At 48.7% G+C, this 27,199-nt stretch overlaps 1 protein-coding gene across 2 annotated transcripts; it reads left to right on the forward strand.

Moving 5' to 3' along the window:
* The first annotated feature begins 537 nt into the window (after positions 1 to 537).
* fn1a (fibronectin 1a) lies at positions 538 to 27,156 on the forward strand. Of its 2 annotated transcripts, XM_036546020.1 has the most exons (46): positions 538 to 893; positions 1,292 to 1,417; positions 1,726 to 1,863; positions 1,966 to 2,097; positions 2,495 to 2,632; positions 3,519 to 3,674; positions 4,011 to 4,208; positions 4,448 to 4,630; positions 4,934 to 5,110; positions 6,496 to 6,651; positions 6,742 to 6,870; positions 7,423 to 7,566; positions 9,119 to 9,240; positions 10,222 to 10,390; positions 10,507 to 10,683; positions 10,851 to 10,979; positions 11,067 to 11,156; positions 11,286 to 11,480; positions 12,178 to 12,456; positions 12,796 to 13,059; positions 13,485 to 13,579; positions 13,747 to 13,915; positions 14,306 to 14,392; positions 14,877 to 15,068; positions 16,079 to 16,351; positions 17,547 to 17,738; positions 17,867 to 17,956; positions 18,045 to 18,311; positions 18,551 to 18,667; positions 18,779 to 18,943; positions 19,129 to 19,284; positions 19,537 to 19,650; positions 19,773 to 20,042; positions 20,227 to 20,414; positions 20,880 to 20,967; positions 21,228 to 21,407; positions 21,504 to 21,593; positions 21,970 to 22,158; positions 22,267 to 22,356; positions 22,789 to 23,243; positions 23,888 to 24,026; positions 24,339 to 24,497; positions 24,811 to 24,936; positions 25,308 to 25,414; positions 25,531 to 25,644; positions 26,174 to 27,156. In XM_036546020.1, exons 1-46 carry the CDS (start codon positions 725 to 727, stop codon positions 26,240 to 26,242), a joined length of 7,452 nt encoding a protein of 2,483 aa, XP_036401913.1. In that variant the 5' UTR covers positions 538 to 724; the 3' UTR covers positions 26,243 to 27,156. The 2 variants fall into 2 exon arrangements, with proteins under 2 accessions (XP_036401913.1, XP_036401914.1); XM_036546021.1 differs by lacking the exon at positions 1,292 to 1,417.
* The last annotated feature ends 43 nt before the right edge of the window (positions 27,157 to 27,199 follow it).

The following is a 27,199-nucleotide window of genomic DNA, read 5'->3' on the forward strand; positions in this document are numbered from 1 at the left end:
AGGCATTCTATACTGCTGAAACCCGTCATTCTCTCTGAGATCAAATTAAAATGTGAAGCACTGCTTTTCAGCTGTCGTATTCCATTATGATAACAGGTTGGGGACCAGATTTCGTTTACACATTGTCTGATGCAATTCCTTTACATCAAGATCATAACTGGGTAACTACTAATACGCGACATTGTATGTGTGTTATTTTAGGAAATATCGTTTTACAGTACGGGTCACTACCAATGCTGCATTCAGGACCAACAACCACATACAAGAATCGCAGTTCTAGCTGTGAAACCACAATATTTGGTTTATAAAACTAGACATGAAGCACTAATGAATGGTCTGTTTTAATGTCTGAACCACAAACGGTGAATGTTTTTTTTTTTTCTCTCTCTCTTCTCGTGTTAGCAGATGACGAATAATAACTCGACGGCACTGACGTCCAAGGAAAGCGGTTACAGTTAGACCCTCCTACTGGAGAGTGTCGGTTATCCGCGGATAAAAGCGCAAACTGCGCCTGCACTCCTCCTCAGTGCGGCTGCACGGGCGGAGGCATCGGGTCACTTTTGGAAGGCAGCCAGAATTACTATTTGGGAAGCAAGAGCTGCAACAGCCTCCGCGATTAAAAGCTCTGCGCCTTCTCAAGTTCTGTATATAGTCTAGCATCGGGTAAATCGCGCAGCCTTCATATTATTGTTCATAGAAAAAACTTTATTTCCAAAGTTTCAAAATGCCCGGTAGCCCAGTGACTGGGTTGCTGGTTGCACTCTGCATCGGCACCGCTGTCCATTGTATGCCGAAGAACACGGGTAAAAACAGACGACAAGCTCAGGAACGAGTTTACCCCAGCGTCGACGACGCAACATCCTTCTCTTCGTTAGTCTCATCAGTTTCTCAAGGTGAGTTAGCCATAGTAACCCCTGCACGCACATATATTTGTGCGCGTTTATCGTTTTTATCTACTGCAGGTGTGTACTTTTAGTAGGTCATAATGTAACAGTTAATCTTAGTTTCTTCGAAGTAAATATGCAAGTTAAATTTGTGAGTTTTCCAGCCTATTTTTTATTACGCATCCAGTCCATACTCTAGTGTACGCTTTTATTTTACCCGTAAACCTACAAATTGGTTCATCGGTGAATGTTCATTAAACGTGTTTATAATTATTGGCACTTGAAGAGCATCAATTATGTGATATGAAATAACGAAGGAAAGGAACCATTCACCGCCCCAGTAACCGTAAGAGAAATATTAGTGGGCTGCTTGGGGATTCATTGTGTGCGTTTACTTTTTCCCTTAGACGGCTGCAACGAGAATGGTCGGTATTATAACGTTAACGACCAATGGGAGCGGCCCTATCTGGGCAGTACATTGCTCTGCACTTGTCATGGAGTAGCAGGAATTAAATGTAAAACCAAACCTGAAGGTGAGCGTGCATTTCCATCAATGCAATACCATGCAGTAATGCAGTAGTCCCTTGTCTTCTCACCATCATCGTGTCAAACCCTGCTCCATCGTTGTGTTCGTCCGTCAATAGTCTGTCCATTAACAACTTCGGGAAAAAAAACTTGGAAAAAACCACTCTTTCCTTTTTTTGTGTTGAATGTCCGTGCCTTGCTTTCGAGGTATTGAGTGGACGCCGCGTTCTTTGTGTGCAGCCGCGTCCGTGTAACGGGATATTTCAAGGTCGCGCGTGATTTGTGAGTGGAAACTAATGCTTTATACCTCCTGCAGCTGAGGAGACTTGCTATGATAAGATCAATGCACGGTCATATCGGGTGGGAGAGACATATGAGCGGCCAAAGGACGGGATGATCTGGGACTGCACGTGTATCGGCTCCGGCCGGGGGAAAATCAGCTGTACCATTGCAAGTGAGTGAATCTGTAACTCGTAATTGCGTATAATGCGGGTTTGGGTCTGTACGTTTGCGCGTTACCTGTTAGAATCGATTTGATTGGCCTCTCCCTGCTCAGACCGCTGTCACGAGGGTGGCCAGTCCTACAAGATCGGGGATACCTGGAGACGGCCTCACGACACCGGAAACTATATGCTGGAGTGCGTCTGCCTGGGAAATGGCAAAGGGGAGTGGACCTGCAAGCCTGTTGGTGAGAATCTGCATAAGTAACAAACGACTCGGTCTAGGGCGAAGGTGCGATATTTTTGCAGCAGGAAGTGCCTTCACCTCATGTTTTCAGCTTGATCCTACTAAACGCAATGCTACATATCCTCTTGGCTAGTTCTTTGAAAATAGCCTATGCTAAAGTAGACCTCAATGTGCACAGACACATCCCAAATCCCAAACTTGATTACTCATGCAATAAATAAGCTTGCCTGCATAGACTGTAAGTCGTTAAAAAGCAGCTTTTCCAACCAAAGCAAGGGTAATTAGTCTGTGTGAATGAAAGTTGTATAGTCAACACTGAGCTCTTAGAAGATGGATTACAGGGCACCCAGGCCAGCAGGGTTACTGACAACATTCTCTCATTCTTACCCTCTCTGTAGCGGAGCGTTGCTATGACAACGCGGCGGGCGCTTCTTACGTTGTGGGCGAGACCTGGGAGAAGCCGTACCAGGGATGGATGATGGTGGACTGCACCTGCCTGGGAGAGGGCAGTGGCCGCATCACCTGCACCTCCAGAAGTAAGGCCCCTGCCTCTGGCCCCATCACACTGGGCCCCTGTCAGTGGTGTAGTGGCCTGTTCCCAACCCGTACATACTACTGCCTGTTGTGTTTGATCAGCTGGACCTTGTTTTTCATTAAAAAAAAAAAAAAATAGATCTTAGAACCTGTGAGGATTCTAACATCTGGAACAAGGGAACAATACCCTGTCTAGCTACTAGGTGATGAGGAAAACTTGGACCTCAGACTGCCCTCAGCTTTTTTTTGTTGCATATTATGTACTTTGAAAATCATTCCTAAAATGTTTCATTCTCCTGTAGTAAAATGTCCACTTTTTTGATTGTAATGAGCAGTACTTGCAGCAAAAATGACTACCTCTCAAAGTAGATGGAAGTTCATCTAGTTCATCATGTTTAGATGATGCGTAATCTCATAATGTGACAGCTGTATCCCAAAGGCAATTTAAATCTTGCAGGGTTTGGTGAACTTCCCTTCCTTTCCTGAGCGCTAGCATATCCTTGCGTTATCTGCTAAATATTTTGCGGTTCCGCCCTGATGACATCATGGCTCCCATGTTCGCGGCTCTGTCCTCCTGCAGCTGTATGGGAGTGCTCAGCGGGAAGTGACTGCATTTGTGTTTATGGCTGTTGAGTGATCATTGATTGTTGATGACTGTGGGGGGGGGGGGGGGGGCAGGGGTTGCTTTGGACTCCGAACTCTGCAGATGTGTAGAGCGGCTTGAGATGCAAACTTCTGGATGTGATTTGCATGCGTTACTTAACAAGGGCAGGCCACCCACGTCGTTTGTAGTGGAAGTTTCCCCCCCCCCCCCCCCCCCAGCTGTGCTGCTCTTTGGTCTCGTTGTCTTGTTGCCGCCGCACAGTTTAACCCCCGCGCTCCCCGCAGACCGCTGCAACGACCAGGACACACAGACCTCGTACCGCATCGGGGACACTTGGACCAAGCAGGACGCCCGGGGCCACGTGCTGCAGTGTCTGTGCACAGGGAACGGCCGCGGGGAGTGGAAGTGTGAGAGGCACGCGTCCCTGCACACCAGCCTGGGTGAGGCCAGACGGCTCCTTATTCACCACTGGGCCTCATTGCCACACAGTGAGAGAGACCCAGGCGCTCTGCCTTCACACAGGTCTCCTCAGTCTCAGCTGTACAGTCCAGTTATACAGACCTCTGCCCACCAAGAGCAAGGTCCTGTGTTCAAGTTTAATCCCAGTAATGATGCGTTACTGCTACTCTTAAGAGCGCGTGTGTTTTTGCATATTGGCATCTCGCTAAAGGGCGGTGCAAGTGTTCACAAAGTCTGATAGAGGCATTTTTTGTGAATAGGTTTTGTTGTTCCCCACCCTCCTGTTTTAGCAAAGTATTCAACATTCTGAAATGCAGGCACCGGCTCTCGTGTGGTGACCAACGTCCAGCCAGCTGTCTACCAGCCCCTGCCCCACCCAGAGCCCCCCGTGGAGGGCACCTGTGTGACCGACTCGGGTGTGTCCTACTTCCTGGGCATGCGCTGGATCAAAACCCAGGGCAGCAAGCAGATGCTGTGTACCTGCCTGGGCAACGGAGTGAGCTGCGAGGAGTGGGGTCAGTGTTTCCTGTCTTTAACCTCTCTCTCCTTCCAAAGCATCTGATAGGCTCATCATTACATGCACCACGACAACCTGTTCATTATTGCATCATCACATGCACCATGACAACGTTCAGCTCCACCAATTTCACTGTAGTAGAAATGTCCATGAAGGCAGATACTACGTGTGGATTCATTTGATTCAGGCACTGTTCTGAATGGAATTTTTGTGTGTGTGTTTTTCAACGCTGTGCAGAAGGCCACTCTCAGGTGTACGGGGGCAACTCGAATGGACAGCCCTGCGTCTTCCCCTTCGTGTTCATGGGAAAGACCTACTACTCCTGCACCTCCGACGGGCGCAACGACGGACAGCTGTGGTGCAGCACCTCCTCCGACTACGAGACCGACCTCCAGTACTCCTTCTGCACGGAGAAGAACGGTGAGCAGAATCTGGGTGTCACCTGGGGCTGTGGGACACAGTCAGGCCACTGGACTTCGAGAAGTAGTATGGAGAAAATACATTCACAGCCATAAGGTTGCAGGTTTTAAGTCCCAGGTGGGACACAGCTGTTGTACCCTTGAGTTAGGTGCTTATCCTGGATTGCTTAGGTGAATATCCAGCAAGAGAAATGGACAATATGTAAAATGCTAGCTATGTGGCTGAGTGGTCACCTTATTACTAAAGTGAGAACATGGAGTTGGTTCTGTTGGTGTTCTAACGTTTGACGTGGTTTGTCTCTAGTGCTGGTGACAACCAGAGGGGGCAACTCTAACGGTGCCCTGTGCCAGTTCCCCTTCATATACAACGGCCGCAACTACACCGACTGCACCGCCGACGGCCGCCGCGACGGCATGAAGTGGTGCGGCACCACCACCGACTACGACGGGGAGCAGAAGTTCGGGTTCTGCCCCATGGCCGGTGAGTTTTGGATCCGCAGACGAATCGCAGAGGTTTGTCTGTGCCTTGCCCTTCAGTCTCGGTTGCAGGGGCTATAATGCTAGTCAAGACTTTTTGTTTACACCTCAGTTTTAAAAATCATTAGCACTGGAGAACATGTTTTCTTTTATTAGGCATAGTCAGACTCTTTAAAATGCTTCTGCCACTTTAAGTTGTGTGTGGTCATTTGTTGCTGTTGTGACTTCTCAAACCTTTTATACATATGTTTGAGCCCAAATGTTCTCTTTTGATCTTTTAACATCTTACGGTTTGTCCTCAGCAGACCAGTCTTGATAGGCTGACTGCTCACTGCTGCTCTTCCCAGTCTTTATCATTGTCTGCTGTATGAGGGCTCTATGAAGTAAACAAATGGTGCCCATGACAGTGATGTGTAAACAGATGTAATTGCTTCATCTCAATTAGCAACATTTCTGCATAATTACATCAGTGCTGCACAGAGGTGCGAAAGACACTGTTCTTCCCCCTAAGGTGTAAATTTGGTTGGGTGGGGGGTGAAATCCAGAGGTTTCTATTGTTATTCGCGACATTCCTCACATAGGGGTGGTCATGAGGAACGGGGGGTGTTGTAGGTGGGTTTTTGGCACTTGTTTTTACATCCCTTCACAAATGCAATTGCCGTTTGGCTTAATGGGTCGCTGGGCATTCACAGAACTGTTAAATGCAGTGGACAGTAAACAAGCTGAAATGCAGTCTTTAAAAGCAATTAGGTGAATGGGTAAATTACCATGAGCAGCTGGGCTGTAATGTGGCTGTAAGAGGCAGTAATGACCTGACCAAGAGGAGCTGTCCTTTGTACACGGCTGGGGATGGTGCCTGGCTCCAGTCCAGACTCTGGCTGGCAGTGAGCGCGTTTGGCTCCGCTCCAGGGCACCAGAGTTCAGGTTTTAACTCCTTAACATGCTGGGCTGGATCACCTAAATTACAGCGTCTTGCTGCGATGGCACACGTACTGAATCTTAAGGGGGATCTCCTCTGATGGACAGAATATTGATATCCCCTGTCAAAGTTGCACCAAAAATATGAATATGTTAAAAATATACATCTTCGTTTAAATTTTTTTAAGTTTTTCTAAATGCAACCTTCTGTTAGCTCTCCAGTTTTGAAGAACAAGACATGCTCTTAGGCAGCAGTGCGGTGTAGTGGTAAGGAGCAAGGCTCACAACCGAAGCGTTGCTGGTTTAATTCCCTGCTGGCAGTACCTTGTCACTAACTGTCCAGCTGTCTAAATGGATAAAACTGTAAGTCACTCTGCATAAGAGCACCTGCTAAATGATTGTTATGTAGTAATGTAAATGTAATGCTGTGATTGGTGAATCCAGACTCATTGTAACCCGACTCCTCTGCAGCTCACGAGGAGGTGTGCACGACCAGCGAGGGGGTGATGTACCGCGTGGGCGACCAGTGGGACAAGCGCCACGACGTGCTGGGTCACATGATGCGCTGCACGTGCGTGGGGAACGGGCGTGGCGAGTGGAGCTGCATCGCCTACTCCCAGCTCAAAGGTGAGGGGTTGCTCCTGACCCAAGCCCACCCAAAGCAGCCGGCCGACGCCCCCCCCCCGAGGTAACTTCCTGTTCTCCTGTGTGTCACAGACCAGTGCATTGTGGACGGGCTGACCTATGAGGTGAACCAGACCTTCACCAAGCGCCACGACGAGGGCTACATGATGAACTGCACCTGCTTCGGACAGGGCCGCGGCCGCTGGAAGTGCGACGCCATTGGTTAGTTCATTTTTTGTAACTTCTTATTCCCTCTCCTCATTGGATTAGTTTTAATTCTATTTCTCTATTTGTTGATGGGTGTTTTAATCCACACAAGTCCCAGTTTCCTCTTAATTATGTATGATAGTGGCCCTGCTATGGTATCAGGGGAGTGGTTTTATGAAGAAGTGAAAACTCTGAAGAAAGTGTAAGAAAAAGAAAGATCAAGCATTTGTAAATGTCTTCTAAAGCTCATCAACTTGCTGTGTTGCACTGGACACATTCTACTGGATTGACTGATTTTTTTTTTTTCCAGAAAACCTAAAAATCTGCTTCAGTGTCCAACTGGATATAGGTGTTTAATGATGTTTATATGGTAAACTAATCTTTTTTTTTTCCCCCCCAGAGAATTGCCCTTGGCGTCCCTTGAACTGATTTCCCTCAGTTCTTTTAAAATGAATTTCCCAGTTCCATTTGGTCTCAGTCCAACTTCCTTCAGTATATTGGGAAATATAACCACCCGAATACCATCAGAGAGCCATATGTATAACAGTTTCCTGTATCCACCCTCAGACCAATGCCAGGAGCCCGAGACCAGGCTTTTCTACCAGATCGGGGAGTCGTGGGACAAACAGATCCACGGCATCCGATACAGGTGCCATTGCTACGGCAACGGCATCGGAGAGCTGAGCTGCGAACCCCAGCAGACTGGACCTGGTAAGTGTGGTGGACCAGCACACATGCAGGGCTTTGTGAGTGGAGCTCAGTCCTGGTAAAACTGAGTACCAATACGCAGCACACTGCAGGGCGGTGTTTCCTCTTTGCTGTTAGCCTACCTACAGATGCAGACCATGGACGCAGGAAATTCTTTAGCCGCAACCTCCGGCTCTTCAGCGCTGCAGATAACCGTCAACTTTCATGTAATTGGGTCTCTGAAATTAAGTTCAGGGGAACCTCCACCCCGCCTCCACTCTCACCGAGGTGGTAGCGTGGTTTGGAGACTGACGGCAGCTGGACTTTGAAGTCTGCCAGATGGAAGACCTCTCTCCGCTGCCTTCAAAAAAAGCCTTTGTTGCTCACAGGGGTCTGGTGCTGCCATCAGCGCTGCTGAGTGGGTTTGTTCTTTCCCAGTGGGGGGAGGGGGGGCTTTATTACCTGCGCACACTTCCTGCAGCTTGTGCTGAGCTGTTCATTTTTTTAAAACTGTCACCTCTCTCTGCGGGACAAACCCTTTCAGCCATGGCTGTAATGGAAACCTGAGACCATGTGTAATCTGGTGCACTGAGCTACGCGGGGAATGTGTCTCCCCAATTTCAGACCCCGTGTTATGGAGTCACAGGTAGCCACTTTCAAGGGAGCCCCCCCCCCCCCCCCCGGAAGCTCCCTCATTGCGCTAAATTGTATGCAGCTGTTGGGGTAAATGGCGGGAATCCTATAGGGGGTGGCGGGTGGCGGAATATATTGCCTGACTAAGTGGAATTTAAATGCTGTGTGGTATACAGTCCACTCGGCCAGTGGAGTTGTAATTGGGATAAGTGGAGTTCATTTGGAGCAGGCTGCTCTGAGCTCACTGCAGTGTCCAGCCCCCAGTTGCCTGTGCTCTGAACAGACTCTATGGCTGTATGGCCATGCTGGGGAGCTCGTACTGCAGTATATGATCGTGTTTATTTCTTAACCAAATAAGCAGTGTAATTACAGCTGTGTCAGAAAATATGTGGTTTTGTTTGAAGTTGTTTGAATATCTGTGAACCTGGGAACAAAATCTGTAGTGAGTCTGGCCTTGGTTTTGCCCAAATTTGGTATTTTGTGTTGAATTGTACCATTGGTGTGGTTACAGTCTTGTTTATTTCTTAACATGACATTTTCGTATAGGTTGAAATGGTCACTTGAACACTATAATAGTCTTCATTTTGTGCTATCTGTGTAAAAGGCTTGGATAGCCTATGAGACTGTAGGAGTCTCTCTTGCAGCAGAAACCCTGACAGGAATTTCACACACCACTGTCAGGTTTCTCCTTCTAGTTCTTTCCCACAACTTCGCAGCATGTGTTTTCATTTTGTGCGTGGCCATTACAGAGATCATGTACTTGTGCGATTAGTTTAAATGCATCACAGTAAATATGTCTATACCACTGTTTTCTGTAAAAGCAAGTTTTATTACGGATGCATTCATGAAGACAGTAATTCAGTTGCCTTGTGTACTGAACAAATGTATAATTTAATAATACAGAGAAGCCACAGAGGCTGATGGTGTCTTTGTTCCTCCCCAGGTGGTTCTCGCCCCGTCCAGGTGATCATCACAGAGACCGGTAACCAGCCCAACTCCCACCCCATCCAGTGGAACGCCCCACCATCCGCCCACATCACCCAGTACATCCTCAAGTGGAGACCGGTGAGCTTTTCCTACCAAAACTGGCACATGTGATGTGGAGTCCATTTTTCCAGAATGTTCCATCTGTGACCCATCCTGGGTATTGCCTCAGAGGTTTGCGGTCAAACACCCTTCCTTTTTGGGAGGGTGTTTACGGAACTTGTGTCCTTGTCAGACAACCCTGGAAAGCCATCAAAGCAGGAGTGTTGCACAGGGCAAGTTCCCTTTTTCTTGATGTTCTGACCTTTCCGACTTTTTTAATGAAACCATTTCATTTTTATTGACCGTTTTTTTTTAAACACTTGCAGCTAAACGGCATTGATGCTGGACAAACATTTACTGGAACATTTGTGTAAACACCAGAACAGGAATAGGTGAAGTAGCCAGCTCTGAACACACAGACAGGCTGTAGTCACTGAACGCGAAGCTTCCCTGCAAACAATCTTGCCTGGCATAGGAATGCTGTCCAAACGCTACATCAAGTTTCTCTTGTTTATAAGGAAAGATCTGTTAACTCTTCAAAAGCTACCCCCAAGAATTTATCTGCCATCATGAATGCTTTCATTTCTAATTAGATGCTAACACATTACCTCTCTGGGGATTTGGCTTTTTTGGATGGTCACAGCTCTTACGTTATGAAATGCATGCAGTTTTTTTTTTTTTTTCTTCAAAAGATGAAAGTGGTTCAATGTTTCCAGGGCTAGAGGAGTGGTGCATAGGGTATGTGCCAGCAACCGCACCGGCATGACTGAGACCTTGGTAGAAAATTCCAGGCCTTGTACAGAATTTCAGATTTGCGCAAGCATATGTGATTTCATTTCTCTGGGAGTGATTTTCAATCCTGATGTTTGGGTGACTTATAACCTTAAGCATTTGCTGCTTCATGGAATAAGAACATTGAAAATGTCGTCCTGCTAGTAGATATGTTCCGTTCGGACACTGCTCTGAATTAGACGAGAGATGATCCATAAACGTCTCTGTGGCTTTGTCTCGCCCTTCCAGAAAAGCACACGCATCCCGTGGAAGCAGGTGACTATTCCAGGCCACCTGAACTCCTACACCATTGCTGGACTGAAGCCAGGTATCACATACGAGGGTCAGCTGATCAGCATCCTGAGATACGGCAGGCAGGAGGTCACACGCTTCGACTTCACCACCACATACGGCTCCCGTGAGTGTCCCGCCAATGTTCACTTCCTGTATCTACACAGCGGTCCTCCTTCCTTATGTGTATAGGGGGTTGGGGGGAATGAAGTTTCACCAAATTTAAATCCGCCCTCCCCACAGTGGCGACCTCCGAGGGCGAGACCACCCAGCCACCCCCCGTGGTGGACATCTCCGAGTCCGTGACGGAGATCACCTCCAGCAGCTTTGTGATCTCCTGGGTATCTGCCTCAGACACCGTGTCGGGATTCAGGGTGGAGTACGAGCTGAGCGAAGATGGAGCGAAACCTGTGGTCCTGGGTCAGTTCATTATTGTGTATTACACTTTGCATGACTTTCGCAATTCATTGTCTGCACACTGTCTGTTATGGCAGACTGTTCAAAACACTGTGGGCTTTTAACAGGTTTATGATGACACGGTTGTGCTAGGAATTGTGGGATAATCTGTAGTTTTTTCTGTGTTTCAGACCTGCCCCGCACTGCTACATCCGTGAACATTAACGAGCTCCTGCCTGGTCGCAAGTACACCGTGAACGTGTATGAAGTGACACCAGAGGGCAAACCCAACCTGATCCTGACCACCTCCCAGACCACCGGTGAGTTACTGTCCGCCTCCAGCCACAACTCCGAACATCACGCACCCCATCCACTCAAGGGTTAACCTCCTCTCCCCTCCTCCATAGCCCCTGACGCCCCAACTGAACACACAGTGGACGAAGTGGGAGAGACCTCCATCATGATCAGATGGTCCAAGCCCCTGGCTCCCATCACAGGTGAGAAAACAGTAGGAATCCTATTTGAGGCCATCACCTAGGCTCCACTGCTGGTCTCCATGGAGACGCCTCTTCTGTAATCCTCTGTTAACTGTGTGTGTGTGTGTGTGTGTATGTGTGTATGTACAGGGTACCGTGTGGTCTACACCCCCTCCATCGAGGGCAGTAGTACAGAGCTCACCCTCCCCGACACCGCCACCTCTGTGACCCTGAGTGACCTGCGACCTGGCCTGCTCTACAACATCAGCATCTACGCCGTGGAGGAGAACTTGGAGAGTGAGCCTGTTTTCGTCCAGGTCAACACTGCAGGAGAACCCTTGCCAGGTACACGCCATTCCCCTAATATGAACCCTCAAGCCTAAATAGTACCATTTACCCTCCTCCTGAACTGTCAGAGAATGTTATAGGTGAATAAATTCAGAAAACCACAACAATTGAGACAGGACTGATGGGATTAGTGAAGACTTAAAGTTCTAGATTTCTTGTGAGGGCCTGAAGAAAAGGGTTTTTCTGTAATCTTCAAAAGGAAAGGTTTATGCGCATTTTTGTCATTCTGGCAGAGATTAGCGCACATTAACAGATAATGAAATGGAAGATTTGGTGCGAATCCAGGGCTTGTATACCCATATAGGGTCAGCTGTGAGTGCAGGTGGTGTTTCTGTTAACTCCTCCCTGGGATGGACTAAGCTGAGTCTGTAACTGACTGGACCCAGGCTGCTTTTACCCACACAGATTTGTTCTCTTAATGCACAGTGTGAATTTTAAGTTATTACATTATCATTCAGAGCGACAGCGTACAGTTTTATCCATTTATACAGCTGGATATTTTACTGAGGCAATTGTGGGTTAAATACCTTGCCTACGGGTACAACAGCAGTGCCCCAGCAGGGAATTGAACCAGCAACCTTTTGGTTACAAGTCCTGATCCTTACCACTACACCACATTGCTGCCCATATGTGAGAAACACACTTTTTAAAACCCCAGTCCACAGCTTGATCTGTGACCTCTTCCTTCCGACAGAGGAGGTCCCGTCCCCGACAGACCTGCAGTTCTACGAGGTGTCCGACGTGAAGATCACCATCATTTGGACGCCACCCCCGAGCGAGGTGACGGGGTACCGTGTCACGATCTTCCCCATCAGCCCCCGCGGCACCCCGCAGGGAGAGACGGAGCTGCCCGTCACCCGAAACGCGTACGCTGAGGTGACCCCCCTGCAGCCCGGGACTCTGTACCGCTTCTACATCTACGCCATCAACAGAGGCGTGGAGAGCCAGCCCCTGGTGGGCGAGCAGGCCACCAGTGAGTAAAGAGAGTTTGGGGGGCCTCTGTACACTCATTTAGTGTAATTTGATACTGTATTTAATACTGCTATCAGAAAGCATTAGTACATGGCCATAGCAGGCCACTTTTTAAGATCAGATATTGTATTACTTGCTGTTTATTTTATGTGTAGTATCACAATGTGTGCTGGATTCTGTGATCTAGTGACGTATAGTAGTATACTTGGATTTCTTTGTCTAGTCAGGTGGACTAGACAAGGAATCTAATAGATTCTCATCAGACATCAGATTCTCATTTGAGCTCATTTGTTTGTGTTTTAAAACCCTGAACCTGATAAAATAAAATGTGTTTCCTCAGAGCCGGACGCCCCCACCGACCTCCGCTTTGCCAACATAACTGAAGACAGTGCCCTGGTCATCTGGGGGGTCCCCAGGGCCAGAATCACGGGGTACCGCCTCTTCCTGACCATGGAGGGCTCCAACCCCAAGCAGCTGAAGATCCCGCCACGCCTGTCTCAGTACACTCTGCTGAACCTGCGTCCCGACACCGAATACACCGTCACCCTGCACTCTGAGAGCAACAACGTGGTCAGTGAGGGAGTCAGCGGCATCTTCACCACCTGTGAGTCTGCGGGAAGCCACCAGCAACACGGGCCTGTGCCACGCCCTCCTTTTTCCCTCCTTTTTCTTGACATTGAAACCCCGCTTCCCCCAATGAGCGATTTGTATGTTTATATTCTATGCATTTGTGAATTTATATAACAAATTCTTCAGGAATTTCACTTTTATTGTAAACCTTGTTTTGATCCTTTGTTATTGAAGTCTCTAAAAGCTATAAATTGAATTAGCCTGCGCCATACTCGGCTGTTGCTATGGCAGCCAGCTGAGAATGTGTCGAGGAGGTGTTAGGAAAAGTTAACACTGTCTCCTTAAAGCGGGGGCGTACAGCGCTCTTAACACACCCCTGCAGCACTCTCTGCGATCTGTTTGGCTGAGGATGCAGTGCCAGCATGACTGTGAGACTGAACACTCCCTCTGTCCCCCTAGCCCAGCCCATGGGGAACGCCCCACGCTTCACCACTGATGTCACAGACACCTCCATCATCATCTCCTGGACCCCGGTGCCAAGGATTGGCTATAAGGTGAATGAGTTCATGCTGTGTTTCAGGCCCAGCCTGCATCTTTCAGTATTTTGTGGCCCGGAGGCATTCACACCGGAGCTGTAAGTGTACCCAGGCTTCTGTGTGTCTGGGAGAGGGCTCACCCCTGACCTTTCATCCCTGACCCCGTGCATCCTCTCTCCCCTTAGCTGACTGTGAGGCCCAGTCAGGGCGGGGAGGCACCCAGGGACGTCACCTCCGAATCGGGCAGCATCTACATCTCAGGCCTGACCCCTGGGGTGGAGTACACCTACAGTGTCCAGCCAGTCATCAACGGCCGCGAGCATGGCACCCCCGTTACACGCCGCGTTGTCACACGTAAGATTTTACGTCCTTCACCCTAGTTCCCGTTAAAGTATCACTAAACTCAACGTGTAAAACTTGTCACAAAGTGTGAACTCAAATGCCAGCAAATGCTTCATGTACTCTTTTAACAAATTAGTTTTAGCAGGTTTGTCATTTTCAATTTCATCTTAAATGAATATGATTTGATACCAGACCTGAAATGAATAACATTCAGGTAGAAAACCTGCCTTTGCTGTTACCTTTTCTTCTAGTCACTAGTTGGATGCACACATACATAACCTGGCTAGATTATTTATTTCTGTATATTCCTATATGTTCCTAAGGCCTGGGTCGGGATTAAAGTGTTGGAGATGTGGCTGAAATGAAGTTGTCTTATCTCGTTCTCCTATTGGTCTCCCTCAGCTCTGTCTCCGCCCACTGACCTCAATGTGGAGTCCAGCCCAGACACTGGAGAGCTGACTGTTCAGTGGGGTGATGCCAAGACACCTGGTAAATATTACTACTCTCCCCTTCCCTGAGGTCAGCTGGACTCTCTTCATAGCTGTCTGTATTGTTGACCTTCATTATCGGCCTTTCAGATGATTTTCGTCATTTAGATCACTACTGTATGCAAACAGCATTTATGTAATTCGCTTTAAAGTTGAGTTGGGGTAAGGAATTGAATTAGCAAGCAGGAGGCCTACAGTCCCGAGTGGAATAATACCCTTTCATCCTTTGAGCAAGATTCTTAATCTGAATCTCTGTGCTAAAGTTGCAGCTGTGTAAATTAAAGATAAGAAAGAAATGTAAGCTGTGCAAGCTGCCCTGGTTATGGGTGTCTTCTAAGCAAGTAAAAATGTTTAATGTGGAAGATAACAGAACCACCTCCTCATGAGATTGACTTGATCCCTTGGGGTAAATGTTTCTGTTCCTTATTCTACCCATTCTTCTCGTCTCCCTCATCTTCCATTTCACGCTTGCTTCATGTCTTCAGACATCACAGGTTACAGGGTGACTTGCACTCCAACCAAGGGTCAGCATGGGAACTCTGTGGAGGAGTTTGTGAAGGCCGGGCAGAACTCCTGCACCTTGGAGAACCTGAGTCCCGGGGTGGAGTACAACGTCAGCGTCTTCACCGTCAAGGACGACATGGAGAGCGTGCCCATCTCCACCACTGTCACCCAAGGTTGGTGTGGAGAAAGTCACAGGTGATATCTGAACCACTGTGACTACTCCTGCTTGAGGGGCAAGGGACATGATCCCCTCGTGCCTTCATTGTGTCCTCAAAGTCCCATGTGGTCCCTCTGTAGTTTCCATTTTATGGGAGGATTGAATAACTGAAGGAGGTGCTAGCCAAGAAGTGCTACCACAAGGACAGTGGAGTCATATGAAATATTACAGCTTCCATCTTATCGCTTCCTGGAGATTTATAAGATTTATAAGAGCTATCACGAGTGCAGTTTTTAGAAGCCAACAGTAATGCACCTATTCCACTGCATCATGACTGGAGCCAATGACTCATAAACTGGGCTGCCATGTGTCTTGGACAGAACTCTTGCTTAGCTAGGAAATTCCTTGTCTTGGCTACTGCTAAAGGCATATTTAATGCAGTGTAATTCTTGCTGTCTATTTTGAATGTTTTTTTTTTTTTTTTTGTTTGAAGCTTTAATGGCTCACCATTTTACTAACAGTGAGTTCATTTGCTTGCAATTCTGTGCAAGCCCTATGCTACTGCCATAGGTGATATGACCTTACCACACAAGTGGCCCATAAGCCTAAAGAGGTCAATGTGACTTTAACCATATTAGGTTTGTTCCAGCTTATGGGTTTTCTCTATACTTTATTCACAGATGTTTAACCAAAAGTATTCTTATTTTATTTCGGTTAGTGTTTTCCTGTCCTGTTTATTTGGGGGAATCTGTTGCCATTCTAGAATCATATTTCTCAGTGAATTTGCACTCTCAGTATTTGCAGTCTGTGGAATTAATTAATTTATTAAACGCTGAACTTGTGATGGTAAAACGTCCTCATATCACATGATCTGAATGCTGTGATGGTACTGTGACTGCAGTGCTCGTGTGATTCACGATCATTGATCATCTCTGCTTTCCTGTTTTGTGTGTTTGTCCGTGTCTGGTGTGTGTGTTTGTGTATGTGTGTCTGGCCTCCTCACCTCCTCTCTAACCCCACTACTAGACGTGCCCCAGCTTACTGACCTCAGCTTTGTCGATGTCACCGACACGACAATCGGCCTGAGTTGGAGCCCGCTTAACTATACGGCCGTCACCGGCTACCGCATCACGGTAGTGGCGGCTGGGGAGAGTGTCCCCATTTTCGAGGACATGGTGGAGCCCACCACAGGGTATTACACTGTGTACGGACTGGAGCCCGGCATCGACTATGACATCAGCGTCATCACCGTCACTGATGGCGGAGAGAGCGAGCCCACAACCCTCACGCAGCAGACCGGTGAATTTCCACTTTGGTTTTTTTTTCGGTGGGGGAGGAGGGGGGTCCCAATCTGGAATGGCAGAGTATTGTACATCCACGCCCTGTAGAGATCCATAAACCACAGTATTAAAAGGAGTTGTATTGTAAGTTGAATGGGACAAATACATTTTTCAGCATTTGGGTATCTAATTTGGACCGTAAAACCAATTTGACACTTTTGAGGTAAAAAGTAGTTAATTATTTGAAAAAGAATCTTGGGGAAATGTTTAGTTGAAAAACCAATTTCTCACCAACTTGCTGGCTGGGACAGGGCTTATTTAATGAGTGCTTGTTACGTGCAACCAAACACTTTCCCCTGGTTTCACTTTGCATGAAATCACCCAAGGTGCCATTTAACAAATAGCTTTTGATTGACTTTTATTTCCCCCCGGAGAAAATGAGGGGATGCTTTCATTTTAACACAAATGTCTTTGCCAGTGCTGTTAATGTAGTTGCTTTGAATTTTTTCCAGTGTCCCAAAGCACTTAATTACTTCAAGACTGGGCCTCCATTCTGGTGCCAAATTGGCATAATGGGTACATATTAAAGGACACAGCTGATGGGTGGATCAATGTCCTCTGTGCATTTTGAATGCCTGGCAGTGCATATGAAGTTTGGGCCCTTAGACTAATATTACTCTGCATATAATTCTGTTCTGATGTACTCAAAATGTTTTACTGTTGCACTTCACTGCAGATCAAACATCTCAATGCAGATGCTGATTAGCTGTTTCAGATGGCATGATTAATAGTGGCAGACAAGCTGCATCTGAAGCTGTAGGATCTGGTAATTGTCTGTCGGTGGTGAACTGGATGAGGCGTGTACAGCTGCGTCTCTTTTTGTTTTGTGTCTCTCACAGTGTGAAAGAGGGTCTGTTTTCAGGCCCATGTGGTTTTATTTTGTGAGGTTTAATTTGCTGCGAGTCCAAAAAGTTATTTAATAGCAGCCTGCAAGCTAGAGCCCATTTCCTCCTGTTGCATCTTTTCCCCAAGTGGGTTTTTCCACCTCGGAATTCTTGCATCTGCTACTCCTGCAGTTTTTTTAGTCATCTTCCTTTGAATATCTCCTGGTTTGGGATTATGCTGTTTACCCAGAGGTCCACTGATTGGATGTGTTCTTTCATCACGCACGTTAAGCTCACTGCTTGTCCCCCTACTCATTTTTCTCAACACAGCTGTTCCCGCCCCCACTGATCTGCAGTTTGAAGAGGTGGGCCCCGACTCCATGCTGGTGACCTGGACCCCCCCAACTGTCTCCAAACCCAGTGACATCTCCCGCTTCATCGTCCGCTACCACCCCATCAACAACGACGACGACATCACCGAACGCAACGTGGGCGGGAGCACCAACAGCATCGCTCTGCGTGGTAAGCGCTCGCTGCTGGCTGTGGGTGGGTGTGATGTGTAAGCAGTAAGGCCACCGTACGATGCCCGCTGGATGGAATGTGGATCGGATATTTGAAAACGCGGTCTGACCATCTACCCGCTCTTCCAGATCTGCTGCCGAACACCGAGTACGTGGTAAGCGTGGTGGTTGTGTACGAAGAGCGTGAGAGTACACCTGTCACTGGCACTCAGAAGACAGGTGAGTGCAGGGCCGGTCAGGGCTGTAAATGCTCCGCCTAGCAGGAGGACTCTGGTTTAACTGCTCATACCTCCTTCCCCCCCTGCAGCTCTGGACTCCCCCACGGGCCTGGACTTCTCTGAGGTGTTCACCAACTCCTTCACTGTCCACTGGGTCGCCCCGCGCGCAGTCATCACTGGCTACCGGATCCGCTACCAGATGGCCAGCGGGGGCCGCACCAAGGACGAGAGGCTGCCCCCGTCCCGGAACCACTTCACCCTGACGGGCCTGGCCCCAGAGACCGAGTACATCATCCACGTATATGCAGTCAGCGGCTCCGAGGAGAGTCTGCCCCTCACCGGCCGTCAGTCTACCAGTACGTCCCCTCTCTCCTGTTTTAATGCTTCCCACCCTCTACCGTCTACAGACTGTTGCTTGGATGGATATTCTTCTGTTCTCTTGTGCTTGATGTTGGTCTGGATAAGACCATCTGTTTAATGTAATAAAATGTACAATCCCAGCTGTGTTCTACATTTTGCTGTTTTTCTTGGTTTTCTCCATAAGGCTTTCTTCTTCCCTGAGGTCATTCTGTTCGTTTGTGTCTTTCTGCCACAGTTTCTGATGCTCCCACTGACCTGGTGGTGACCTCCTCCACTCCTACCAGCATCACCATCCGCTGGGATGCTCCCTCTGTCTCTGTCAGGTACTACAGGATCACCCATGGAGAGACAGGTCTGTGGATTTTCTTATGTCTGCCGCAATTACGACTGCTATATTATGACTGTCAGTAGTGTGCCTTCACAGTCTGCTGGTAGTAAAACTGATGTTTCTTTCCCGTCCCAGGAGGCCATAGCGCCCCCAAGGAGTTTACCGTCCCAGGCTCTCAGTCTACCGCTACCATCCACAACCTGAGGCCCGGTACCGACTACACCATCACCGTGTTTGCAGTGACAGGGAGAGGGGACAGTCCTGCTTCCAGCACCCCAATCTACGTCACCCACAAGACAGGTACAGACCGATGGATGTGAGGCCGTTCAGGCATCTCCCAAACACACAATGGCAGATTCTTCATTGTGGTTGCCAGATTTACACTCAGTCCTGTTCATTAGCCTGTTAGCTTGTTTTAATAATGCAGTTTTATCTTTGATGGCTCTGTAGTATTTAGTGGTTATGTATGATGCATATGCTCATAGATATTGAGGCTCCCCCAGAGATGGAGGTGACCGATGTGAAGGACAACACGATCACAGTGCGCTGGACCCCTGCTCAGGGACCTATCACTGGATACAGGGTCACTGGTACCCCCAAAAATGGCCAAGGACCCACATTCTCTGAAGTTGTTGCCCCAGGTAAGATGACCGCTCTGTGTACATGTACTCAGCACTGAGAAAATGCATCCTTTTGCTTCTTACCTCTGCAGCCAGCAAAAGTGAGGAAGGGAATTACTGGGTTGTGTTCAGAGTTAAATATTTTGTACGATCTATTTTTTTGCCTACTACTGTTGTGGATTGTGTGGAAAAAGCTACTGACTAAACTCCATGTGGAGACATGGTTGATTTTTCTGTTGTTCAGTCTGTGACGTGTCTCACTCTCTGCTACAGATCAGACGGAGATAACCTTCTCGGGCCTGATGCCCACGGCAGAGTACTTGCTGAGTGTGTATGCCTTGGGCCAGGATGGGGAGAGCCCACCCCTCGTGGAGACCGCAGTCACCAGTGAGTGATAAATTTTGACCATTACCCACAATCCCTGGAAGCAAACACAGCAGCCCTCATTTTCCTGGTGTCCACTGGATGCAGGCCCTCATGGTTACATTTAAACCCCCTCTGTCCCACAGCTGTGGACCGGCCCAAAGACCTGGTCTTCTCCGAGGTGGACTCCACCTCCATGAGGATCTCCTGGGAGAGCCCGGACGGGTCGGTGACCTCGTACAGGGTCCTGTACTCCAGCCCGGAGGAGGGTGAACGTGAGCTCTACCCCTCGCCCCATGGAGATGAGGAGACCGCAGTCCTCCAGGGCCTGCGTCCCGGGACAGAGTACACCGTCAGGGTCATCGCCCTGCACGACCGCACCCCGAGCCCACCCCTGGAAGGGACACAGGCTACAGGTACGCCTCACGCTCATTTCTGTGCATCTAGGAGCTGATGTGGTGGCGGTTGCCCTTTGCAGATCAGGTTGGAGTGGATTTTAAGTGAATACTGGCTGGTTGTTCTCATGCATGTATCTGATTTTGAAAAAAAATGTAAAAATGTAAATGTTTTTAACATCCCTTCCTCTCACCCCATCTCCAGCTATCCCCACTCCCACCAACTTGGAGTTCTCTCAGGTCGGTCCTTCCACCATCACTATAACCTGGGACGCCCCTGATGCCCAGCTCACCGGCTACCGCGTGGTCATCAACCCCAAGAACAAGAGCGGGCCCACCAAAGAGCTCAACCTGGCCCCCGACACCACCCAGGTCGTCGTACCCTCACTCATGGTAAATCACCATTTAACTCTTAATAAATCATCCATCAAGGCAAGATTTCTTTCTGTATTTTTTCCATCCGTTTTCTAGGTTCATCTTGAGACATTTGGTAATCGTTTGGCTCTCTCGTTATTTTTCAACAATTGCGGTTGTTGCTTATACATTCTGACATTTCATTTTCTGAAGGGTGTCTGTTGATCAGATAATAAAAGACTGGATTGAGTTTCTGTCTTATCTGCAGCTGAAGGCTGTCCCCATTGGCCAGCAAAGGCACCATTAGTACCAAGCTTGTAATTCCCTAGTGGGTGGATCAAAGTGTGGATTTGCTGCCAAAGACTTTAATCTCTACAGGAATTGCTGAGAAATTGTAAACATGCAGCATCTGTTTTTCTAGCTTCCTCTTTGTCTTGTGGGGGTTATTACTGAGTCATGCTCTGTATCCCCATATGATGAGGTCATTCCCATTCATCTCTGCAGGTTGCCACCACATACGAGGTGCATGTCTATGCCCTGAAGGACACTCTCACCAGCCGTCCTGTTCAGGGAGAGGTCACCACCCTGGACAGTAAGTTAGCTCGTCTTCTTATAAACCATACCTTGTTTGTTTCTGGTTAAGTAAAGATTACGTTACATTACATTTAGCAGGCTTTCTTATCCAGAGCAGCACAAAAGAACAGATGTGTATCCATTCAAGTTGAATGAGCGACAGTGTCAGACCAGGATTGTTATAAGCAGTGGTGTAAAACATGTCCATTCAAGACACTTACTGTGTTTAAAAGCGTACCTGAGCAGTCTCACTGCAACCCTTTCCTCGCCCCGTTGCAGCCATCAGCCCCCCTCGTCGCGTCCGCATCTCGGACATCAAGGGCAACAGCATCACGCTCACCTGGCGTAGCAAGATCGAAACCATCACAGGCTTCCTCGTCGACGCCACGCCCACTGGCGGAAGCCACCCGGCCATCCAGAGAACCATCTCGCCAGAGCTGCGCTCCTACACAATCACCGGTATTACAGACCGCCACTACAGCAATGGTCTTTACTGACTGTACAGACTCACTGCAGTGTGGACACGTTTTTATGAATGAATGTTCTCTCCTCCAGGTCTGCACCCAGGCACCACCTACACCATCCACATCTACACACTGAACGGAGATGCCCGCAGTGCGCCCTTCACCCTCACTGCCACCACAGGTACCCACAAACACACCCCGAAAATCAGCCCACGTTACATTACAGTCATTTAACAGATGCTTTCATCCATGTTACAGTTTCTACGTGTTATCCATTTATACAGCTGGATATTAACTGGGGAAATTCTGGGTTAAGTACCTTGTCCAAGGGTACAGCAGCGGTGCCCCAGCAGGGAATCGAATCAACAACCTTTCGATTATGAGCCCTGCTCGGTACCACTACGTTGCCCCCCTAAGCTTCCTTGCGCGTTCTTTTGGTCGTGCCCAGAAAAGAAGTGGGGTGTAGGCTTTCTCATTTGAGAAGGGGAAGCAGTTTGCTTTCCAACAGATTGGTCCATGCGTGTGGCAGTATCTCATTAAAATTCTGTTTTTTGCAGCTAAACCTGCGGTTGAGGCTCCCACCAACATCCGCTTCACCTCTCTGACGCCCAACAGCATCTCCTTCACCTGGGATGCCCCCCGCACCCGCATCACTGGCTACTTCATCACCTACGAGGAGTCTGGAGGAGCCCCTCGAGAGCTGCTGCCCCGCCCCCATGCTGGCATGAACTACGCCACCATCCCTGGTACCTGCCTCCTTGTTTCGTCTGCTGTCAGCCAGGTTTTCATAGACCCGGGATAGCCTATTTCAGGCTGTGGACCATTTATACATATGGTGGTGTTTTTGTGTTCAGGTCTGAAGCCAGGCACCGAGTACATCATCAAGATCATTGCCCTACAGAACACACAAAGAAGCTCACCTCTGGTGGGCAAGGCTAGAACTCGTAAGTACACTACACCACAAATGTACACACAGACACACACATGCACACATCCTTTTTGTTGCCAAATGGTAAGTGTTGGCAAAAAAAGACTTTAAACGCAATGCACTTTCGCTGTGGGGAAAAAAAGCTCTTACAATTTTACAACTGCAGCTTGTTTGTGTATATCAAGCGATCTTGTTATAACAAGATCACTTAATAGCAAACTATTAATGCACAGCCCAGCGATTAGCTGTCTCTCTAGTGCTTCAAATAAAGCATTTACTTTTGAATGGCTGTTAAATTCAAAAGGAAATGGCAGCAGGCTTTGCTGCGGTAGCTTTGCAGTAGGATCCAACAGTGAATGGTGAACTGCTGGATTCACACCCCCTGCTGGCAGGGCCTTGCTAGCGCGGGCCTCTAACACGCTTTGCTCCTAACCCGTCTCTCCGCTAGAACCCGAGCCGCAGGTGCTGGTCCCTCTGCTGCCCGCCCCCCACCGCCCCGGCCCCGACGTCCTGGACGTGCCCGAGGACGTGTCGGACTTCGACGAGAACCGCGTGCACCTCGTGGGCACCGGCGGCCAGGACACCCTGGGCCAGCAAGGCCAGCACATCTACACAGAGTATCAGAGCCTGGGCAACAACGGGCAGCGTGAGCCCCTGGCCCCCAGTGGCCGCGAGCCACTGGTGTACGTGCCCCTGCCGGGCCCCGACGGCGGGCGCATCCCCGTGGTGCGGGTCAGTGAGGGGCCTCTGCCCGGCTCTCCCTTTGGTTTTCCAGAGAACGACACTGGACTCCCCCAGGAGGCCCAGACCCAGACCACCATCTCCTGGCAGCCCCTGCAGCACACCTCCGAGTACCTGCTGTCCTGCCACCCTCTCACCCAGCTCAACGAGAAGATGTTCCAGGTGAGCGCATGTGTGCGCGCGCGCGCACACACACACACACACACACACACACACACATGCCTCCTCCATCTCCTCCTCAAACAGAGCAGTGCCTGCCTTCTCTCTGGCGTCCTGTCCAAGGTTTCTCCTGTGCGCGGGATGTAGGCTCCTGTTAAAACTGTTCATGAGGGAAAAACCCTGTCATGGAAAATGCTGGCTGCTCTCCTAGCCGTTTGACTCAGCCCTGGGAGTCTTCCAGCCTGAGACACGCAGCCTGGGGGCTGTGGGGGGGGTGACAGCTCTGCTGCTTTCCAAGCTCGCAGCAGTGATTGATAATCCGAGGGCAGGCGAGTGCTCTCCCGCTCGGGCCACGCTCCGTGTGGGGAGCAGTATCAGGTAGCCTGCTGGCAGCGAAGCTCCCGCTCCCTCTGGGGGGGGTTAAGCACACACTGCAGACGGGAAATGACAGCATGCGTCTAGAATGCGTCCATCCCGCCAACAGCGCAACCTTGGCTTCCCGAGCCCGCTGAGGCCCCAGATCCCATGTATACCATCTCTGACTACCACATGGGGAAGCGGGAGGCGTAGAGAGGGGAGTGAGGATGGATTTAAGCGTGAGTGATGTGTCCAGGCGGGAGGCTCACCGCTGCTTATTCCTCCCGCAGCTGCGTCTTCCAGGAACCTCCACCAGCGCCACCCTCATCGGCCTGACCTCCGGGGCCTCCTACAACGTCATCGTCGAGGCCCTGAAGGGGGCGCTCAAGCACAAGGTCCTTGAGGAGATCATCACCGTCGGCAACACAGGTACACATCCCCTTCAGCCAGGACAATGTCTATGCATATTGGTGTCACATGTCCTCCCCTTGAAAATAAGGTTTAGGGGCAGCAGTGTAGCATAGGAGCGGTTCTTGTAACCAGAAGGTTGCCAGTTTGATTCCCTCCTGGGGCACTCTTGCTGTACCCTTTGGCAATGTAAGATGCTCTGGATAAGAGCATCTGCTAAATGCCAATAATGTAATGTAATGGGTAACTCCTTAAAATGGAGTCAAACCGTCTCAAGTCGAAGCAGTGGTGGTCTCACACTTACTATTTTTGTTTGTCTGCATCACCCTCCAGTTCCTGCAGGTACACCCAACAAGGACGTCTGCTACGACACCTTCACTGCCACCTATCATGACGTGGGCGCCGAGTGGGAGCGCATGTCCGAGACGGGCTTCAAGCTCTGGTGCAGGTGCCTGGGGCTCGGCAGCGGCCACTTCAGATGCGATTCATCCAGTGAGTGGCCCACCTTTTCCCATAATCCACCTCACACATATACTTTGCCCTGGCATGGACAGTAAATATGGCCGCCGAGAAGAAAGACATTGTAGATCTCAGTTGTGCATTTTCAACTGTATAAGACATTGCAAAATCCTGAGACTGTTATATTTCACAAGCAAGATTTTGGAACACAGTGCCAAATATGCGAAGGACATGCTCATTTTAAAACAGCGTCTGCACTGGGGTGCAAATAGGGATATGGAATAAGTCAAAACTGCAACCTGACCCGGAACTGAGCTCCTCATCCGTCTCCTCTCTCCTCAAACAGAGTGGTGCCATGACAACGGCCACAACTACCGCATCGGCGAGAAATGGGACCGTCAGGCCGAGAACGGCCACATGATGAGCTGCACCTGCCTGGGCAACGGGAAGGGCGAGTTCAAGTGCGAGCCACGTGAGTCCCACTCGCCGCCGCCATCGCTTACAGCTTTAAGCACAAAGGATCCACAGCATCCCTCAGCTCTCAGCTGTGCTGTGATACTTTAAAAGAACAGCTGGTTTGTTCTCACTGCAGGTCACCATTGAATGTCCCGATTATGTGACATCCCTCTGTGTTTGGATTTTGCATAGTAAAGGATGCATTACATTATATTATATTGCATTCAACAGATGTTCTTAACCAGAGCAACTTCCAGCACAAAAGAACTGAAGTGTACACAGAAGTGTATAGTTCCAGCACAGAAGTGTACTGTAGTGTATAGTTCCAGCACAAAAGAACAGAAGTGCAGGATGGCTGGTTAATGCCCCCCTCCTCTCTTTGTTCAGATGAGTCCACCTGCTATGACAATGGGAAGATGTACCAGGTGGGCAACCAGTGGCAGAAGGAGTACCTGGGAGCCATTTGCACCTGCACTTGCTATGGTGGACAGCAGGTAAGACCTCCCCCCTCTCCGACGCTTTGCCTCACTGAGGGGGGGTGGGATCACAGGTGTGACAGGCATGGTGTGTTGGGGCACAAGTGAGTGACAGGTGTGTGCTGTCCTCTCAGGGCTGGCGCTGCGAGAACTGTCGTCGGCCGGGCGGAGACGTGGATGTGGACCTTCTGCAGCCGGTGCGCACGGATGTGTTCGACCGCTACAGGGACAACACTCTGCGCAAAGTGGTGAGTGTCCCCTTATTCACACACTGGGGTCTCATGACTCCTCTTCCTTCTGCCCTCCTCTTTCAATTAATGTTTACTGTTCAGGACTTTCAAATGCCATCAATCAACAAACCTCTGTTTAGATGATAAATGCCTGAGCTAGTTATTTGTCACTTAAAAAACAGGAACTTTTCAAGATATGAATTGGACTAAATATGGTAAAATCCATTAATATTGTTATCAAGCTTAATCAGTTTATTGAAATAAAAACGATAAAACATGATCTAGTGAATAGACAAAAAGGAAGGGAAATGGTGTAAAAAAAAAAAAAAAACTAAATGTAAAATAAAAAAGGAAATGTTTCAGTTGAAATTTCTGCTCATCTATTTTTGTTTCGATGTAACAAAAAGTTTGACTGAAGAGGGGGGAAAAAAGATTACCAGTCTAATACTAGCAGTGGTACATCCAAATACTCTGTCTGCATGGAGTATACGCAAGAGGAGGATGTTTACTGAAAGTGCCCCCTGTGCATTTTTTTTCTTTCCTACAGAACATTCAGTGTCCCATTGAGTGCCTAAGGCCAGAGCTGCTTGCAGATGCACAGAACCCTAGGGATTGAGCGGGATGCTTCCCTGGCCCCCCCAGCTCCGTCCCACACCAGTGATACCAAGGAGGGCTCTCACCCAAGACTGTACTAACACCTCTGTGCCTTATTCTTAGTCCCATTGATAATCTGATCACAGTCCTGCTGCTTCCTCCACCTCACGCCTTCCTGCAGAATCACCTCTCAAAAGACTTCTGCGCCAAAGAGGTCTTTCACCCTAGTGTTTGGTTTGATTGGCGCCCTCGTCTTCCTGCCCTTTCAGACACTTTAAAGAAAAAGAAAGCATTCCCTATAGTGTTCCTGAAAGCCACCCAGTGATCTTAACGGCCATTTGTACCAATAGCCCCTGGGGTGTAGAGTTTGACTCGGAGAATGGGAGTTCACACCTCAGGGAGATATCGCCACATTAATGGTGGAAATCTCCCATGTCACGTTTGAGTCGCTGGGGCTACCGAGTGGTCAGTCCCTGTTCTGATTGGTTTAATCGCAGATCCGGGCAGGGCAGCAAATGTCCAAGGCCTGAATTAGGCCTCTGTGCCTTGCAGTATTTTGATGCAATGTTGCATAATGTGTTCAATGTTATTTTTTATTTCCTTCTATTTTTGTACTTCGATTTAAAAAAAAAAAGTCCGAAATCAAGCACTGTTTTAGCAAATGCAAGCTGTCGAACCATGTGTGCGCACAGTTTGCGGTTTCCAGTCCTGAGTTGTGTATTAGTTGTTCTCTTTTGTGGCCTCTGGTCTTCAGACAGAGCCAGCACTGTTTGTGACACTCACTGATCTCGACTGATTTGTTGTAGTTTTCACTCTTTTTTTTTATTTTAAATTTGGTTTTATTTATCCCTCTTTTCCAAACATTTTGTGTGAATGCAAATTTTTGAGGTGTAAACTTTTTTTATTTTTATATTGTAGGTGCCAAAGTCTTTACTACTGTGGACAGAAATTCCCTTTTTAATAAAGGTTTACAAAGAAC

Source organism: Megalops cyprinoides, chromosome 14 (genome assembly GCF_013368585.1).
Source record: "Megalops cyprinoides isolate fMegCyp1 chromosome 14, fMegCyp1.pri, whole genome shotgun sequence".
Classification (NCBI taxonomy): Eukaryota; Metazoa; Chordata; class Actinopteri; order Elopiformes; family Megalopidae; genus Megalops; species Megalops cyprinoides.

Excerpts from the sequence above, each read along its gene's own strand:
- fn1a (XM_036546020.1), top strand. The coding sequence starts at position 725 with ATGCCCGGTAGCCCAGTGACTGGGTTGCTGGTTGCACTCTGCATCGGC. Across the intron at positions 6,871-7,422 it reads CTGGAAGTGCGACGCCATTG|ACCAATGCCAGGAGCCCGAG; the intron begins GTTAGTTCATTT and ends ATCCACCCTCAG. Across the intron at positions 24,027-24,338 it reads CATCACCGTCGGCAACACAG|TTCCTGCAGGTACACCCAAC; the intron begins GTACACATCCCC and ends ATCACCCTCCAG.